General features: G+C 42.7%; 1 protein-coding gene across 6 annotated transcripts in view; it reads right to left on the minus strand.

Moving 5' to 3' along the window:
* The window catches only part of LOC126109831 (uncharacterized), a 200212-nt gene that overhangs the window by 76519 nt on the left and 106118 nt on the right, over window positions 1-17575 (minus strand). For all 6 annotated transcript variants that reach the window (XM_049914889.1, XM_049914887.1, XM_049914890.1 and 3 more), the window contains one exon: window positions 591-784. In XM_049914889.1, coding sequence (XP_049770846.1) covers window positions 591-784 — 194 coding nt within the window. The remainder of the gene's footprint in view (window positions 1-590; window positions 785-17575) is intronic.

The raw sequence follows: 17575 nt of genomic DNA on the forward strand, positions 1-17575 counted from the left end.
TGAATGCAGCCAATTTGCCAATTACTTAGAGCCAAGTGGTTTATACAGTAACACGACAAGCTAGCCAGTGACCCGTCATCCTCTGGACATACATAAGGGAACTTCACCAGCTTTGCCTAGTCATTGAAGATGGAGGCTTCCATCAAAAGCTCGAAATTTTATCAGAATTTGATATGTCAAGTGATCTGAAAACTTATGTTTGTAACTGAAGAAAGGCATTGTATATTATCAAAATGAGTTATTGTGCCAAACACATGAGACAAATACCTAAGAAGACAGCATGGGATAGATACTTTGGTTATGGGGGAAACTAGGGAATGTTGGTGGTGACGGTGGTGGTGGTGGTGGTGGTGGTGAAGTGGGGGGGGGGGGGGGGGGGGGGCACCACCACCACCCATACCACCACCCCACTATCCAACAGACTGTGACCTCCTTTGCAGCTGGTTGGTATTTTAACTACGAGAGATATCATACAAATTCCTTCGACCACACAGTGACACTGCTCACACCGTCGCAAGACTGACGTCATCCACTGTCATCCTGAAAAATTAGGGACTCTCTCGAGCAGACTTTTACGGGCCATTTCTAACCTGTAACGGAACGGGAACTTCGTCATCTGGCCTCAGCTCCGGCAGGGCGGTGACGCTCGCCTCCACGCGGCCCACATTCTCCTCCTGCAGCGCTCCTCGCAGGTGCATGGCGTACTGCTTCAATCTGGCTTCCGTGTACTGCAGGTCCTGGAGTGGGGTGGCCCAGTACAAGCGCCATCGCCGGCCAAAAATAACTGAAAATGTGACGAGTATGTTATTGAGTGTACTCGAACTTACAAGTCTCTCTCTCTCTCTCTCACACACACACACACACACACACACACACACACACACAGCATCAACATTATATAAACTGCAGGGTTGGATTCATGACTGGAAATGGGAGAAAAAAAGATCCTATGAACACATGTTGATAAATGTATCATTGCCACGGTAGATGGTGGTAACGAATGACAGTTCCTCTGACCACACATCACATGTTCCTTATGTCTTGTAGATGATAGGGACAGTAGCGGTTGTCGTGCAGGATACACACAACCGTACTCTGGCTTACACCGTGTTGGTAGGCCACTTGCTGGGAGCATGTACTAGGGTTCATCTCAATACACCACAGAACCCGGTCCTCCAAATCTGGTGTACGCACGGTCTGCCACCTCCCTGCACCTTCGTCTGTCTAAAAGGACCCCCGATCACACAAATGCCCAAAAAGGGCTCGAAATGTTGTGTGATGTGGTCGGTGTACGTGAAGATACTCATTTTGGTTTAGTCGTGCTGCCTCTCGAACATTTCCATCTGCTCGGCCGTACACGATCGCTATCTCAGATCGTTCCCGAGACAAAAACCGGGCCGTTTACAGTGTCCTGCGTCAATCACACAGCCTGCAACACACGAGGAACATGTGGCACCTGGTCAGACGAACTGGCATTCGTCAGTACCATCTACTGTGGCAATGATGCATTTCCAGACATATTCGTAGGACCTTTTTTTATTTCATTTCCAGTCTAGAATCTATTCCTGCAATTTGTCGGTTTCATAAATGTTCACCTTGTCAGTTTTATTGATGTTCACCACACATAATTAAAAAATCAGTATTCTGCCGGGTTTGACTTACGACAGGTTTGATGCGGCCAGCCACGAACTCCTCTCTTATGTTAACCTCTTCATTTCAGGCTAACACCTGCATCCGACATCCTCAATTAATTACGAGGTATTTTTCAATCTCTGTCTCACCCTCCAGTTTTTACCCTCTGCAGCTTCCTCTAGCAGTACAGAAGTTACTCCCTGATATCTTAACAAGTGTTCAATCATCCTTGTTAGTGTTCTCCACACATTCCTTTTCTCAATGATCCTGCAAAGAACTACCCTATTCCTTATCTTATTACTCCATCCAATTTTCAACATCTTTCTAACACTTCTCTTCTTTTCTGATTTTCTCAAAGTCCATGATTCACTACCATACAATGCTGTGCTATAAACGAATCTCTCACAATTTCTTCCTCGAATACATGAACACAACACCAGGAAAAACGCAAACCTGCATGTTATATGTACAAACACTCAACTGCGTAAAAAAGGAGTTTTCCACATGGGTCTCCAACTGTTCAACAATCTTCCCACTAGTATTAAGTCCATCGAAGACAACATAAAATTTAGCAAAGCCATGAAGTCATATTTGTTGTGTCACTGTTTTTACTCTGTAAATGAATACTTAGAACAGTAATCTTGCCGTTTGTGTTAAATTGAAAACATTGAGCAATATAATACATTAGGACACTATAGGCCTATGTTAATATATGTTAACGATGTTAAATGATATTTTCCACCATCTGCAACACACTGTGTACCATCGAATCACATGGAATAAATAAATAAATAGATTACAGCCAACACTTGACACTAGCAAATTTCTCTTGCCCAGGAATGTCCTTTTTAACCATGATACTCTGTTTTTAATATCCTACTTCCTTCAACTAACATGTTTTATTTTGTTTCCATAATAGCAGAATTTCTTCACTTCATCTGCACGGAAGTTCCCAGTTTTGGTGGTAAGTTTCTTTAACTCGTTTGTGCTATTCCTCACTGCTTTCATCTTTCTTCAATATACTTTCAATCAATAGTCAGTGCTCATTACACTGTTTTGCAATTCTTCATCACTTTCCCTGAGGATAACAAAGTCTTCAGCAAATCTTATTGATATGCTTTAACCCTGAAATGTAATCCCTCTCTCAAAGCTTTCTTTTATTTCTGTCATCACTACTTCTACGTACAGATCGAACAGTAGGAGTGAAAGACTGCATTCCAGTTTTATACCATTTTTAATCCAAGCACTTTGTTCTCGATCTCGCATTCTGATTGTCCCCCTCAGTTCTTCAAACATCTCGCACCATTTTACATTGCTGTACAATTTTTGATACCGATAAAACGACATCTCAATATTTCTCAAGTCTCGACTCGATTATCGAGAGCTACATCGTAACTGCCTTTTTGGCACTTTTACCTTTCCGAATGCAAAACATTTCACCACGTAACAGATCCTCAATTTTCTCTCCCATCGGTCAGTACGTTATTCTCGTCTAAAACAGAAATGTGGACAGACACGTATTAAACAGTCCTAGCTTTCTGGCTAGTCAGTTTCTTCGTCGCAGACAGCAGATGGATAGATTCGGGACGGAGAAGACAGCTCACTCAGACTTACTGGTGTGGTTACTAGAGGGAAAAAAATTATTTTCCTCCTTCCTAAAATTCCAGACCGATCACTTCTTATCTCACACACGCTACCTCTGCCAGCAGCTGGCGCTCCCCCTTTCATTCCCGGGACCTGCTAATGCACACAGTGTGGTTCTCTTCAAAGCCAGCCCTCACTTACGGCGTGGGTTCCGAACAACCTGGCCGTGCTTCCCTGCCTTATCCACCTCACCCCTCTGAGGAAGGAACTCACGGTTACACCAACAAGGATAGTTTTTCTTCAATTTTGCTAATGTATTTCCAATACTCAGTTCCACCACCTGGAGGTAACTACGGTATTAGACAGCCGTTCTCTCTTCGTAATTTTGTATTTTTCTGAAATAAATTATTCTCAAAACAGAAAAATTATTAGTTTTGCGATGCTACACACAACGGAACAGTCTTACATTTCATATTACACAAGAACCTCGTTTTTTGCATTTAGGACAATATTTCTGGATTATCCAAATTTTCAGTAAACCATATCCTACCTAGCCCGGGTACATGAGAAATAGTTGCTGCAACATCACACGCCGGTGTAGGATTTCTGGAGTTTTAGCAGCACCACGACGAGCTGTGGGTTAACGCAGCTGTCAGCTGCGTAAACAGAGAGCCGAGCAGACTGCCCTTATCTGTGCGTGTTGCCGCAACTGCGAGATGGGGTACACAAATCGTTGCCTGTGCCAGAGTGGCAGGGGGAAGTAACAACAAACTGAGTCATACCGGCAACTTATGCAGCACATTGACAGGTGACAGTAAATACAGTAGATGGCTCTAAATTTTTGGGTGTACATATCAACAAAAAGAAATATATTACTGAACATCTGAAACAATTAAGTGCAGCTACCTTTGCTCTTCGTATAATCGGTAGTCTCGGAAACGAGTGAATCGATCCTCTGACATATTTTGCATACTGCCCCTAAATAACGCCTTACGGAACAATTATGTGGGGTAACTAACTGCTGAAAGGAATTTGGCATTTCAGAGGCAACATCACAATACATACATCCACTAATGAAATTTGTCATAAACCATCCATCCCAAATTCAGAAGAATAGTAATGCCCATATCTACTACAGAGGAAAGCCTAGAGCTGTTGGTGGCTCACAAAGAAGCTCCAGATGCAGCAGTTGCCCAAATATAAAATGTCTGACCGGTAACAATGCACATTGTATGTTGTTGTTGTTGTTGTTGTTGTTGTTGTTGGTGGTGGTGGTGGTGGTGGTGGTGGTGGTGGTCTTCAGTCCTGAGACTGGTTTGATGCAGCTCTCCAGGCTACTATGTCCTGTGCAAGCCTCTTTATCTCCCAGTACCTACTGCAACCTACATCCTTCTGAATCTGCTTAGTGTATTTATTTCTTGGTCTCCCTCTACGATTTTTACCCTCCACACTGCCCTCCAACGCTAAATTTGTGATCCCTTGATGCCTCAGAACGCGTCCTACCAACCGATCCCCACTTCTAGTCAAGGTTTGCCACAAATTCCCCTTCTCCCCAATGATATTCAGTACATCATCATTGCTTAAGTCATTTACCCATCTAATCTTCAGCATTCTTCTGTAGCAACACATTTCGAAAGATCCTATTCTCTTCTTGTCAAAACTATTTATCGTCCATGTTTCACTTCCATACACGGCTACACTCCATACAAATACTTTAAGAAACGACTTCCTCACACTTAAATCTATACTCGATGTTAACAAATTTCTCTTCTTCGGAAACACTTTCTTGTCACTGCTAGTCTACATTTTATATCCTGTCTACTTCGACCATCGTCAGTTATTTTGCTCCCCAAATAGCAAAACTCCTTTACTACTTTAAGTGTCTCATTTCGTAATCTAATTCCCTCAGCATAAACCCTCGTTTTGCTTTTGTTGATGTTCATCTTATATCCTCCTTTCAAGACACTGTCCATTCCGTTCATCTGCTCTTCCGGGTCCTTTGCTGTCTCTGACAGAATTACAATGTCATCGGCGAACCTCAAAGTTTTTATTTCTTCTCCGTGGATTTTAATTCCTACTCGAAATTTTTCTTTTGTTTCTGTTACTGCTGGATCAATATACAGATTGAATAACATCGAGGATAGGCTACAACCCTGTCTCACTTCCTTCCCAACCACTGCTTCCCTTTCATGCCCCTCAACTCTTACAACTGCCATCTGGTTCCTATACAAATTGTAAATAGCCTTTCGATCCCTGTATTTTACCGCTGCCACCTTCAGAATTTGAAAGAGAGTCTTCCGGTCGACACTGTCAGAAGATTTTTGTCAGACAAATATCTATGTATTTTGCATGTTAATATTGCATAAAAATCTAGGTTATTTTTAGAAGTCATCTGGTTGGCATGAAGGAGCTATTGTATTTACCTCAATTAGTTAGTTAGTTACATGTTCCATAGATTATTTGAATGATTCTTCTGTTGGAATGATGTGAAATGAGTCAATTTACAGGATATGTATATGAGGTCTGTCCAAAAAATTCCAGAACATTCATAATTTTGCGCCAATGGCGCGTTGAGCAAAGTGCAGTTGGCATCCCTGTATGTACTGGTGATTAATATGTAACTGCCGGAAGTTTCATTGTTCAGTGCTGTATTGAGTAGAACATAGTGTCGCACAGTTAGCAAATTTCTAAATAGCAGAGTTAAAGGAGCGATGTGTCTGCATTAAATTGTGTGTGAAGTGGAAGAAAACCTTTACAGACACACATCAAATAATGAAGGAAGCCTACGGTGTTACAAATGGTTCACACAGTTTAAAAATGGACAGATGGAAGTTAAAGACGACCCTCGTTTAGGATACGCTTCGACGTCTACTGACGACGCTCGTGTCAGGAATGTCAGTGAAATTGTGTAACGATCAAAGATTGACTGTCTGAGAGATTGCAGACGAATCGTGTCATGAAATCCTGACACTCAATCTTGGAATGCATCTTGCTGTCGTCAAGTTCGTTCCACGACTTGTGAGTTGAGACCAGGAAGACTTCATCCCACAATCTGCGAAGGGCTTTCCGATCGCACAAATGAGAACGAGATGTTCCTTATGCAAATCGTAACTGGTGAGGAGACACAGGTGTATGATTATGATGTTGAGACCGAGGTTCAATCTTCGCAATAGGTCAGGAAAGGTTCTCCAAGGCCGAAAACTGCTTGTCAGGTCAGGTCAAATATCGAAGCCATGCTGAGAGTTTTCTTTGACTTAGAAGGATTAGTTCATCACAAATTCATGCCACAGGGGCAAACTGTTAATTGTTGGTAGTATCGAGACGTGTTGCAACGCCTGCAAGAAAATGTGACAAGGAAATGGCCTGAAACGTGGCGAGATAGTTCACGACTTTTGTATCACGATAACATGTTCGGACATTTGTCACTGTTAGTGCACAACTATTGCACAAAAAACGAAATCACTGTGTTGCCTTATCCTCCATACTCTATAGAACTGGCTACTGTGAACTTTTTTTTCTTATTTCTAAAGTTGAAAATCCCAATTAAAGACGAAAGTTTGCAACAATAGGCGGGATAGAAGAAAATTTGCAGATGGTGCTTTGCACAATCTGGCAAGAGGCGTACAAAGACTGCTTCCGGAAGTGGAAACGGCATTGGGAGTGTCGTATCAATTTTGGGGGAGAGTATTTCGAAAGAGAACGTGCACAATACGTAAAAGGTAAGCATACAACATTTCTATGGACAAAGTACCAGAATTTTTTAAAGAGACCTCGTAAAAGGTTGTGTTAATGTCAACATTAATGGGCAAACTGTTCTTTAGCCATATTCATGCAACTACACTAAAATGCTATTTTTTACAGACTGCCAGTTTTTAAACAGAAATTAATCTTAGAAGGAGCTGTCCAGGATAAATGATTTTAGGTTAGATATACAACTTGCCCCCTGCCCCATCAACCATGGACCTTACCGTTGGTGGGGAGGCTTACGTAGCTCAGCGAAACAGATAGTCGTACCATAGGTGCAACCGCAATGGAGGAGTATCTCAAGAGCGGTTCCTGAAGAGGGGCAGCAGCCTTTTCAGTAGTTCCAGGGGCAAAATTCTACCAGGCGGCTTCCTCTTTCATTTCTTACCCCCAATCCATATTCACCTACTATGTTTCCTTCTCTCCCCTTTCCTACTACCGAATTCCAGTCACCCATGAATATTAAATTTTCGTCTCCCTTCACTATCTGAATAATTTCTTTCATTTCATCATACATTTCTTCAATTTCTCCGTCATCTGCAGAGCAGATAAACTTGTACTACTGTAGTAGGTGTGGGGTTCGTGTCTATCTTGGCCACAATAATGCGTTCACTATGCTGTTTGTAGTAGCTTACCTGCATTCCTATTTTTTTTATTCATTATTAAACCTACTCCTGCATTACCCCTATTTGACTCTGTATTTATAACCCTGTATTCGCCCGACCAAAAGTCTTGTTCCTCCTGCCACCGAACTTCACTAATTCCCACTATATCTAACTTTAACCTACCCATTTCCCTTTTTAAATTTTTAACCTACTTGCCCGATTAAGGGATCTGACATTCCACGCTCCGATCCGTAGAACAGCAGTTTTCTTTCTCCTGATAACGACGTCCTCTTGAGTAGTCCCCGCCCAGAGATCCGAATGGGGGACTATTTTACCTCCAGAATATTTTACCCAAGAGGACGCCATCATCATTAACCATACAGTAAAGCTGCATGCCCTCGGGAAAAATTACGGTTGTAGTTTCCTCTTGCTTTCAACTGTTCGCAGTACCAGCACAGCAAGGCCATTTTGGTAAGTGTTACAAGGTCAGATCAGTCAATCATCCAGACTGCTGCCCCTGCAACTACTGAAAAGCCTAGTGCCCCTCTTCAGGAACCACGCGCTTGTCTGGACTCTCAACAGATACCCCTCCGTTGTGGTTGCACCTACGGTACGGCTATCTGTTTCGCTGAGACACGCAAGCCTCCCCACCAACAGCAAGGTCCATGGTTCATGGGGAAGGGGGGGGGGGGGGTTGTGCTGAGGGAATTAAGATTAGGAAATGAGACGCTTGAAGTAGTAAATGAATTTTGCTATTTGGGGAGCAAAATAACTGATGATGGTCGAAGTAGATGGGATATAAAATGTAGACTGGCGATGGCCAGGAAAGTGTTTCTGAAGAAGAGAAATTCGTTAACAGCGAGTATAGATTTAAGTGTCAGAAAGTTGTTTCTGAAAGTACGAGGGCAGTTCAATAAGTAATGCAACACATTTTTTTCTGAAACAGGGGTTGTTTTATTCAGCATTGAAATACACCAGGTTATTTCCCAATCTTTTAGCTACACAACACTATTTTTCAACGTAATCTCCATTCAATGCTACGGCCTTACGCCACCTTGAAATGAGGGCCTGTATGCCTGCACGGTACCATTCCACTGGTCGATGTCGGAGCCAACGTCGTACTGCATCAATAACTTCTTCATCATCCGCGTAGTGCCTCCCACGGATTGCATCCTTCATTGGGCCAAACATATGGAAATCCGACGGTGCGAGATTGGGGCTGTAGGGTGCATGAGGAAGAACAGTCCACTGAAGTTTTGTGAGCTCCTCTCAGATGCGAAGACTTGTGTGAGGTCTTGCGTTGTCATGAAGAAGTAGAAGTTCGTTCAGATTTTTGTGCCTACGAACACGCTGAAGTCGTTTCTTCAATTTCTGAAGAGTAGCACAGTACACTTCAGAGTTTATCGTTTGACCATGGGGAAGGACATCGAACAGAATAACCCCTTCAGCGTCCCAGAAGACTGTAACCATGACTTTACTGGCTGAGGGTATGGCTTTAAACTTTTTCTTGGTAGGGGAGTAGGTGTGGCGCCACTCCATTGATTGCCGTTTTGTTTCAGGTTCGAAGTGATGAACCCATGTTTCATCGCCTGTAACAATCTTTGACAAGAAATTGTCACCCTCAGCCACATGACGAGCAAGCAATTCCGAACAGATGGTTCTCCTTTACTCTTTATGGAGTTCGGTTAGACAACGAGGGACCCAGCGGGAACAAACCTTTGAATATCCAAACTGGTGAACAATGGTGACAGCACTACCAACAGAGATGTCAAGTTGAGCACTGAGTTGTTTGATGGTGATCCGTCGATCATCTCGAACGAGTGTGTTCGCACGCTCCGCCATTGCAGGAGTCACAGCTGTGCACGGCCGGCCCGCACGCGGGAGATCAGACAGTCTTGCTTGACCTTGCGGCGATGATGACACACGCTTTGCCCAACGACTCACCGTGCTTTTGTCCACTGCCAGATCACCGTAGACATTCTGCAAGCGCCTATGAATATCTGAGATGCCCTGGTTTTCCACCAAAAGAAACTCTATCACTGCTCGTTGTTTGCAACGCACATCCGTTACAGACGCCATTTTAACAGCTCCGTACAGCGCTCCCACCTGTCGGAAGTCAATGAAACTATACGAGACGAAGCGGGAATGTTTAAAATATTCCACAAGAAATTTCCGTTTTTTTCAACCAAAATTGGCCGAGAAAAAAAAAGTGTTGCATTACTTATTGAACTGCCCTCGTATTTGTATGGAGTGTAGCCATGTATGGAAGTGGAATGTGGACGATAAATAGTTTCGACAAGAAGGGAATAGAAGCTTTCGAAATGTGGTGCTACAAAAGAATGCTGATGATGGGTAGATCACATAACTAAAGAGAAGGTATTGAATAGAATTGGGCAGAAGAGAAATTTGTGGCACAACGTGACTAGAAGAAGGGATCGGTTGGTAGGACATGTTCTGAGGCATCAAGGGATCTCCAATTCAGTATTGGAGGGCAGCATAGAGGTTAAAAATAATAGAGGGAGACCAAGAGATGAATACACTACGCAGATTCAGAAGGATGTAGGTTGCAGTAGGTACTGGCAGATGAAGAGGCTTGCACAGGATAGAGTAGCATGGAGAGCTGCATCAACTCAACTCGATATACAAACAATGGGAAGTCCAGACAGGAATATCAACAATATTGCACTAAGGTGAGACAAGTCAGGGGACAGCGATACAAACGTATACAAATGACGGTAGGATTGCACGAACGAGGTAGAAAATGGCACTGCATTGGCAGTCGTACTGAGGTGATCTTGTAAAGAGGTTTCCAAAGTGGTTATGGCCGCACAGTGGGAATTAACAGACTTTCATCATCGAATGGAATTGGAGCTAGACACACAGGCCATTCCATTTGGGAAATCGTTAAGGAATTCTATATTGTGAGACACACAGAGTCAAGGGTGTGCCAAGAATACCAAATTTCAGGCATTACCTCTCACCGTGGACAAACGCCGAGGCCGAAGGCCTTCGCTCGATGACTGAGAGCAGCCACATTTGCTTACAGTTGTCAGTGCTAACAGACAAGCAACATTGTGTGAAATGACTGCACAAATAAATGTCGGACATGCGACGAATATATCCATTAGGACAGTGTGGCGAAATTCGGCATTAATGAGAGACGGCAGCAGACGACTGACGCGAGTGACTTTGCCGACGACACGACATCGCCTACGGCGCCTCCCCGGGCTCGCAACTGTATCAGTCGGACTCTAGGCGACTGGAAAAGTGTGGCCCGGTCAGACGAGTTCCGATTTCAGTCGGTAAAAGTCTATCGTACGGTCCGATCACGGTGCAGATACCGCGAAGTCACGGACTCGTGTTGTCGACAAGGCACTGTACTATCTGTTGGACGCTCCATAATGGCGTGGGCTGTGTTTACAAGGAACGGATTGGGTCTTCTGGTCCAATATGCCAGTCACTGGCACTGGAGATAAACTGCAGCCATTCGTGGACTTTAAATTCTGAAAGCACCGTGAAATTTGTACGCATAACAATGTGCCATGTCACGGGGCCACAAATGTTTGCAATCGGTTTAAAGAACATTGTGCACAATTCAAGCGAATGATTTGGCCACCCACATCACCTGACATCAACCCCGTGGAACATTTACGGGATATAACTGAGAGGTTAGGTCAGGCACAAAATCTTGCACCAGCAATTTTGGACAGCTATAGAGGGAACACGGGTCAGTACTTCAGCAAGGAACTTCCACCAACTTGTGAAGTCCACAGCATGTCAAATTGCCGCATTACAGGAGGTCTGACAGAACTGTTGTGCCTGTGTGCAACCTAGTGTCATCTTTCGACTGAGTAAGACTCTATCCTTTTCATAATATTGAAAAAATAATGTATTTAATATAACAAAAATATTTTATTAAATATTTAACATCAAACTATAATTTCAACTGGAGTCAACTCCCGGATTACTCTATAGCCTACTATATTACCTTATTATTGAGAGGGTAAGGAATTCAGCTGAATTAATTCGGGAATTTGCTCCTATGCATCGGAGGTGCAGAAATTTCCGTACCCTCGTCATTTATAAATGATCGAGTGTGTATAACTGATTTTATTATAATTCTGATAATAATTAAATGTGACAACACTAATCAATAAAGCTGTTATTTGCGTGTAGATGATATCTTACATTCTCTTTTTTATTTGCCTGAGGTACTCCTTGAGCAGCATGTGCCAGACGGAGCTCGAGTGCAGAAATCACTATGTTGCAGCATCTGCCGCACAGAACCACCGACGTTGTATGAAGTGACAAGGAGGATTCCATTCCTATTTAGTTCCCTGTACGAGCAAGACGACAGTGCTAACAAAGAAGAGGATAAGAATTTACATGAAGTTGTTAGTATGAGCTGAACTACCACTCATGCAGGATACTTGTGGTCACATCTCTACATCTACATCTACATCTACATCTACATCAACGTGGATACTCTGCAAATCACATGTGCCCGGTAGAGGGTTCATCGAACCACCTTCACAATTCTCTATTATTCCAATCTCGTATAGCGCGCGGAAAGAATGAACACCTATATCTTTCCGTAGGAGCTCTGATTTCCCTTATTTTATTGTGGTGATCATTCCTCCCTATGTAGGTCAGTGTCAACAATATATTTTCGCATCCGGAGGAGAAAGTTGGTGATTGGAATTTCGTGAGAAGATTCTGTCGCAATGAAAAACGCCTTTTGTTTAATGATTTCCAGCCCAAATCGTGTATCATTTCTGTGACACTCTCCCCCATATTTCGCAATAATACAAAACGTGCTGCCTTTCTTTGAACTTTTTCGATGTACTCCGTCTGTCCTATCTGCAAAGGATCCCACACTGCACAGCAGTATTCTAAAAGAGGATGGACAAGTGTAGTGTAGGCAGTCTCCTTAGTAGGTCTCTTACATTTTCTAAGTGTCCTGCCACTAAAACGCAGTCTTAGGTTAGCCTTTTCATGTGTTCCTTCCAATTTGAGTTGTTCGTAATCGTAATACCTAGGTATTTAGTTGAATTTACGGCTTTTAGATTAGACTGATGTATCGTGTAACCAAATTTTAACGACTTTCTTTTAGCACTCGTGGATGACCTCACACTTTTCATTATTTGGGGTCAACTGCAACTTTTCGCACCATTCCGATATTTCTTCTAAATCATTTTGCAGTTTGTTTTGATCTTCTGATGACTTTTTTAGTCGATAAACGACAGCATAATCTGCAGACAACCGAAGACGGCTACTCAGATTGTCTCCAAAATTGTTTATATAGATAAGGAACAGTAAAGGGCCTATAACACTACCTTGGGGAACGCCAGAAATCACTTCTGTTTTACTCGACGACTTTCCATCAATTACTACGAACTGTGGCCTCTCTGACAGGAAATCATAAATCCAGTTACATAACAGACGATATTCCATAAGCACGCAATTTCACTACGAGCAGCTTGTGTGGTACAGTATCAAAAGCTTCCAGAAATACGGAATTGATCTGAAATCCCTTGTCAATAGCACTCGACACTTCATGTGAACTAGTTGCGTTTCACAGGAACAATGTTTTCTAAACCCGTGTTGACATTAGGGCAGGATGGAGAAAGAAAGTGGCTGTGCCCTTTCGCAGGAATCGTCCCAGCATTTGCCTTACGCAATTTAGGGAAATCACGGCAAACCTACGTCTGGATGACCGGATGCCGGTTTGAACCGTCATCCTGCCAAATGCGAGCCCAGTGTGCTAACCACTGCACCACCCCATTTGGCTGTAATACAAGATCTTAATTTTGATGCAACAGGAGGCATCGAGAACACACAAAGTTGTGAACTTTTAAGACACACTGTGGCACATTATTCTCGGCACATACATCCCTAGTCCTGAACTGGTGAAAGTCACGAGCAGTCTGAAAACTGTGCGACACTGCCAATCTCAACAGTCCATCGCAACACACTAAGTATTGTTACTGTATCTGTTTTGCTTTTGGGAACTGAGATCTCTCTCTGAGAAAATTAAGCAGAAGCATGTCCTTCATAACCCATCTAACAGAGAGATTAGCCATATGTTATTGCAGTAGAATGTGATTTTTAGAAAATTTATTGTCCTGTCTTCAACTTTTATGGTAGATCAAATCTGGATATTTTTCTAAGGGGTCAGCCTACTGAGGGTGCAAGGAAATATTAAGAGAGGTAGAAAATTAATAATATCTAGTTATATGCAGCATAAAGCCAAAATGTGTAAAAACATTTATTATAGTGAAATATGTAAAAACATGTTGTAATAAAATGAAATATATCAACACTGGCAACATAATGCATGAACAGTTACACATTTCACTTGTGAAGGTTTGGAGGAAAAGAATCAGGGCACTAGTTATAAGATAAAGCAAGTGACAGGCTTCAGTTTATTAGCAAGGCACTGGGAAACTGCAGCTGTTGTACAAAGGAGACTGCTAACAAGTCAATTCTGTGTCCCATCTTGGAATAGTGCACAAGTGTGCACGACCTCCGTACAAAATAGGGCTCACTGGGAATATCGAAAATTGTAGCGTGTCAATTATTTGACGCACATTGTTCCTGGATAATTGAACGGTATCAGATGAGTGTGTGTTCTTCCAAGTAATGCCTCTAATGCATTAGGTTCTAAATAGTAAATGAAACAAAACAATCGTGCTCATTTTGTCGGCTCCACGTTCTGCAGTGGGAGCAGATGACGCCAGCATCATATACTCCCTCTGTGACAGAACTGATTAGCGCCAGCTGCAGAAAACCTACCAGCTGACTGCCAGGAGATGCTACTGGGGTCACCGCATTGGTGACATTTAATAATTACACACTATTTAAGAGAAAAGGAAGTGTCTTCCGTGTCAGTTTGAGAGGAGTCAGTTGCCTGTTAGTAGCTAACGACACTATACGCACAGCTTTTATGTGACGTGTCAGTATTTTGAAGAAATAAATTCCAACAAAACTGAAAATCTGAATAGAAAAATATTCACTGATTAATGTTTTCATTTTTGTTTGTTGAAGAAGATTGTTTACCGGAATTTCATGCAATTATAAAACAACATTACAAAGATATACAGGGTGTTACAAAAAGGTACGGCCCAACTTTCAGGAAACATTCCTCACACATAAAGAAAGAAAATATGTTACGTGGACATGTGTCTGGAAACGCTTACTTCCCATGTTAGAGCTCATTTTATTACTTCTCTTCAAATCACATTAATCATGGAATGGAAACACACAGCAACAGAACGTACCAGCGTGACTTCAACACTTTGTTACAGGAAAGATTCAAAATGTCCTCCGTTAGCGAGGATACATGCATCCACCCTCCGTCGCACGGAATCCCTGATGCGCTGATGCAGCCCTGGAGAATGACGTATTGTATCACAGCCATCCACAATACGAGCACGAAGAGTCTCTACATTTGGTACCAGGGTTGCGTAGACAAGAGCTTTCAAATGTCCCCATAAATGAAAGTCAAGAGGGTTGAGGTCAGGAGAGCGTGGAGGCCACGGAATTGGTCCACCTCTACCAATCCATCGGTCACCGAATCTGTTGTTGAGAAGCGAATGAATACTTCGACTGAAATGTGCAGGAGCTCCATCGTGCATGAACCACATGCTGTGTCGTACTTGTAACGGCACATGTTCTAGCAGCACAGGTAGAGTATCCCGTATGAAATCATGATAACGTGCTCCATTGAGCGTAGGTGGACGAAACTAAAATGAGCTCTAACATGGAAATTAAGCATTTCCGGACACATGTCCACATAACATCTTTTCTTTATTTGTGTGTAAGGAATGTTTCCTGAAAGTTTGGCCGTAACTTTTTGTAAGACCCTGTATGCAAAGTCTGTCATCAATAGTATAATTTGTGTAAATAAAAATCGTAATAACATGTCACCTGCAATACAATGCAATCTTCAGAATATCTTCGGAGTGGAAATATTAAGAGAATCGCCGTATGCGTCTGTGGCTACAAAAAACTCAAAACTACAAGTACAGAAGTGTTTCCCTCCCATTAGCTCAGTTTCACATGTACCTAACAAGAACTTGAGGAGATGGGTGGGGAGCAAAAAACCAACTACACAGAGAGGCAATGGTAAAATATCTGAAAATAGCGATCACTCCGAACACGACGAGAGTCAGCATCCACTTACACCAGTCTTGCCCTCTTACCACTACTGTGTTGCAGTGGGACCGGGTGACAAACAAGAACGGAACACTACAATATATATAAAGAAGGATCGCAAGAATGGTCACAGGTCGTTTGATGCATAGGAGAGCACCACAAACTGCCAATAACCTGAATTAGCTGGCACTCTAAGATAGGCACAAATTATTGCAAGAAAGCTCGTGTACAAAATTTCAGGAACTACACAGGGTCTGGCAAAAAGAGCTCTCGTATTTGGAGAGGTCGGTGTGTGAGCTGTGGCAGGGTTACCCACGTGGAGGCATATCGACTGATAGTAGCGTACGTGTCATTTTCAGTAGGAGCAACGGCTTGGCTATGTGCGCGTCACGTGTTTTTTGTGGAGGAGTATATTCCTAACAGTGGTCCTGCGGTTACTGCTCGGGGAACATTTCGCATTCGATTCAAAATTGGCCGATGCAGTTCTCTTCTTGCTAGAAAAACTGTCTGAGTTTGGGTATCGAACACAGACGGATCCTACAAAGAGATCTTCACACGCACCCGTACAAAATGACGGCTACTCGAGAATTACGTGAGATTTTGAAACTCTCAGAGCACTGTACGAGGAAGTTCTTCGTGACATTTGTCCTGGCAACATTTTGATTTCTTCTGGTGAGACCCACTCCCAAATAAACAAAAGTTCTGCTACTGCAGAAAACCCTCAGGAACTTCACCAACAAACACTTCACAGCATTCATGTGACAGTTCTCTGCACTGTTACCGAGTCCGGTGTCACGTCCGCAGTGGTGTGACGGTAACGGTTAATTCAAATTGCTGCTCTCTCATAATCGAAAGCTCCCTTTCACCTACGTTAAACCAGTCTGTTGTGGAACACGAGGAGGGAGAAGTCTGGGTCCGACATGATGAAACCACAGATCACACTTCGTGGCATTCTCTAGAAATTTGAGGGAGTTGTTTTGTGGGCAATTTCTCTTTTCATGAGGAGCAATCACCTGATCGACTGACTTATCACCTTGTGACTTTTTTCTGTGGGGTCTCTCAAAGGCTCAAGTTCACAATCAGTGCCCCACGAAGCTGTAAGCACTTGAGGAGGCAATCGTGTAGTGAGTAGCTGCATTGCCGGATATGACACACCACTATGACTCCGTCAATGTGTCAATAGTGGAGTGCGCCACGTATTTTACACCGGTAGAAGGTAAGGACGGACAGTTAAAACAGCCTCGGTGAAATTAAAAGCGAAATCATCAACAATAAGAATTTTTTGAACCAACTAATGTAAAATGGCACAATATTCGTTGTTCACAAATAAAAGTATTTTCTCTGTATCATTCTTTGTTTGTTTTTAAATACCTTTTGAAATACGTGAGGTGTTTTTGCCAGACCCTGTAGTATTAAGTGAAGAATCTACAGACATTCTCCAGACCCCTACATATCACTCCTGACAAATTTAGATTATCTACAACCCACACAGAGGCATTTCAGCACTCAATCTTCTCGCAATCCGTATGCGACACATGGGAGGAAACCCTAATGACTACGCACTCTCTGGCGCGTACTTCACAGTGTTCGCAGATGTGTTGTTACCTTAAATGCACTTGCGATCTTAAAACCTTTCTATAGATTTTTAACAGTTCCGTTGTCTCGGAAAGCAGAATCTGCTTATCTAGGTTAATGAGCACTATCCTGCACAATACCAGTTGCAGGTTGTCTGCCTAACTGCTTCCAAGGGCAACAAAAATGTTATTTTCAAATTTTGTATAATTATTGACAGAATTTAAAAATATCAAACAATGGAATGTGGCTTCAGCTGCACGAGACTGCAGTAGTGCGTG

This window comes from Schistocerca cancellata, chromosome 12, assembly GCF_023864275.1.
Source record: "Schistocerca cancellata isolate TAMUIC-IGC-003103 chromosome 12, iqSchCanc2.1, whole genome shotgun sequence".
Lineage (NCBI taxonomy): Eukaryota > Metazoa > Arthropoda > Insecta > Orthoptera > Acrididae > Schistocerca > Schistocerca cancellata.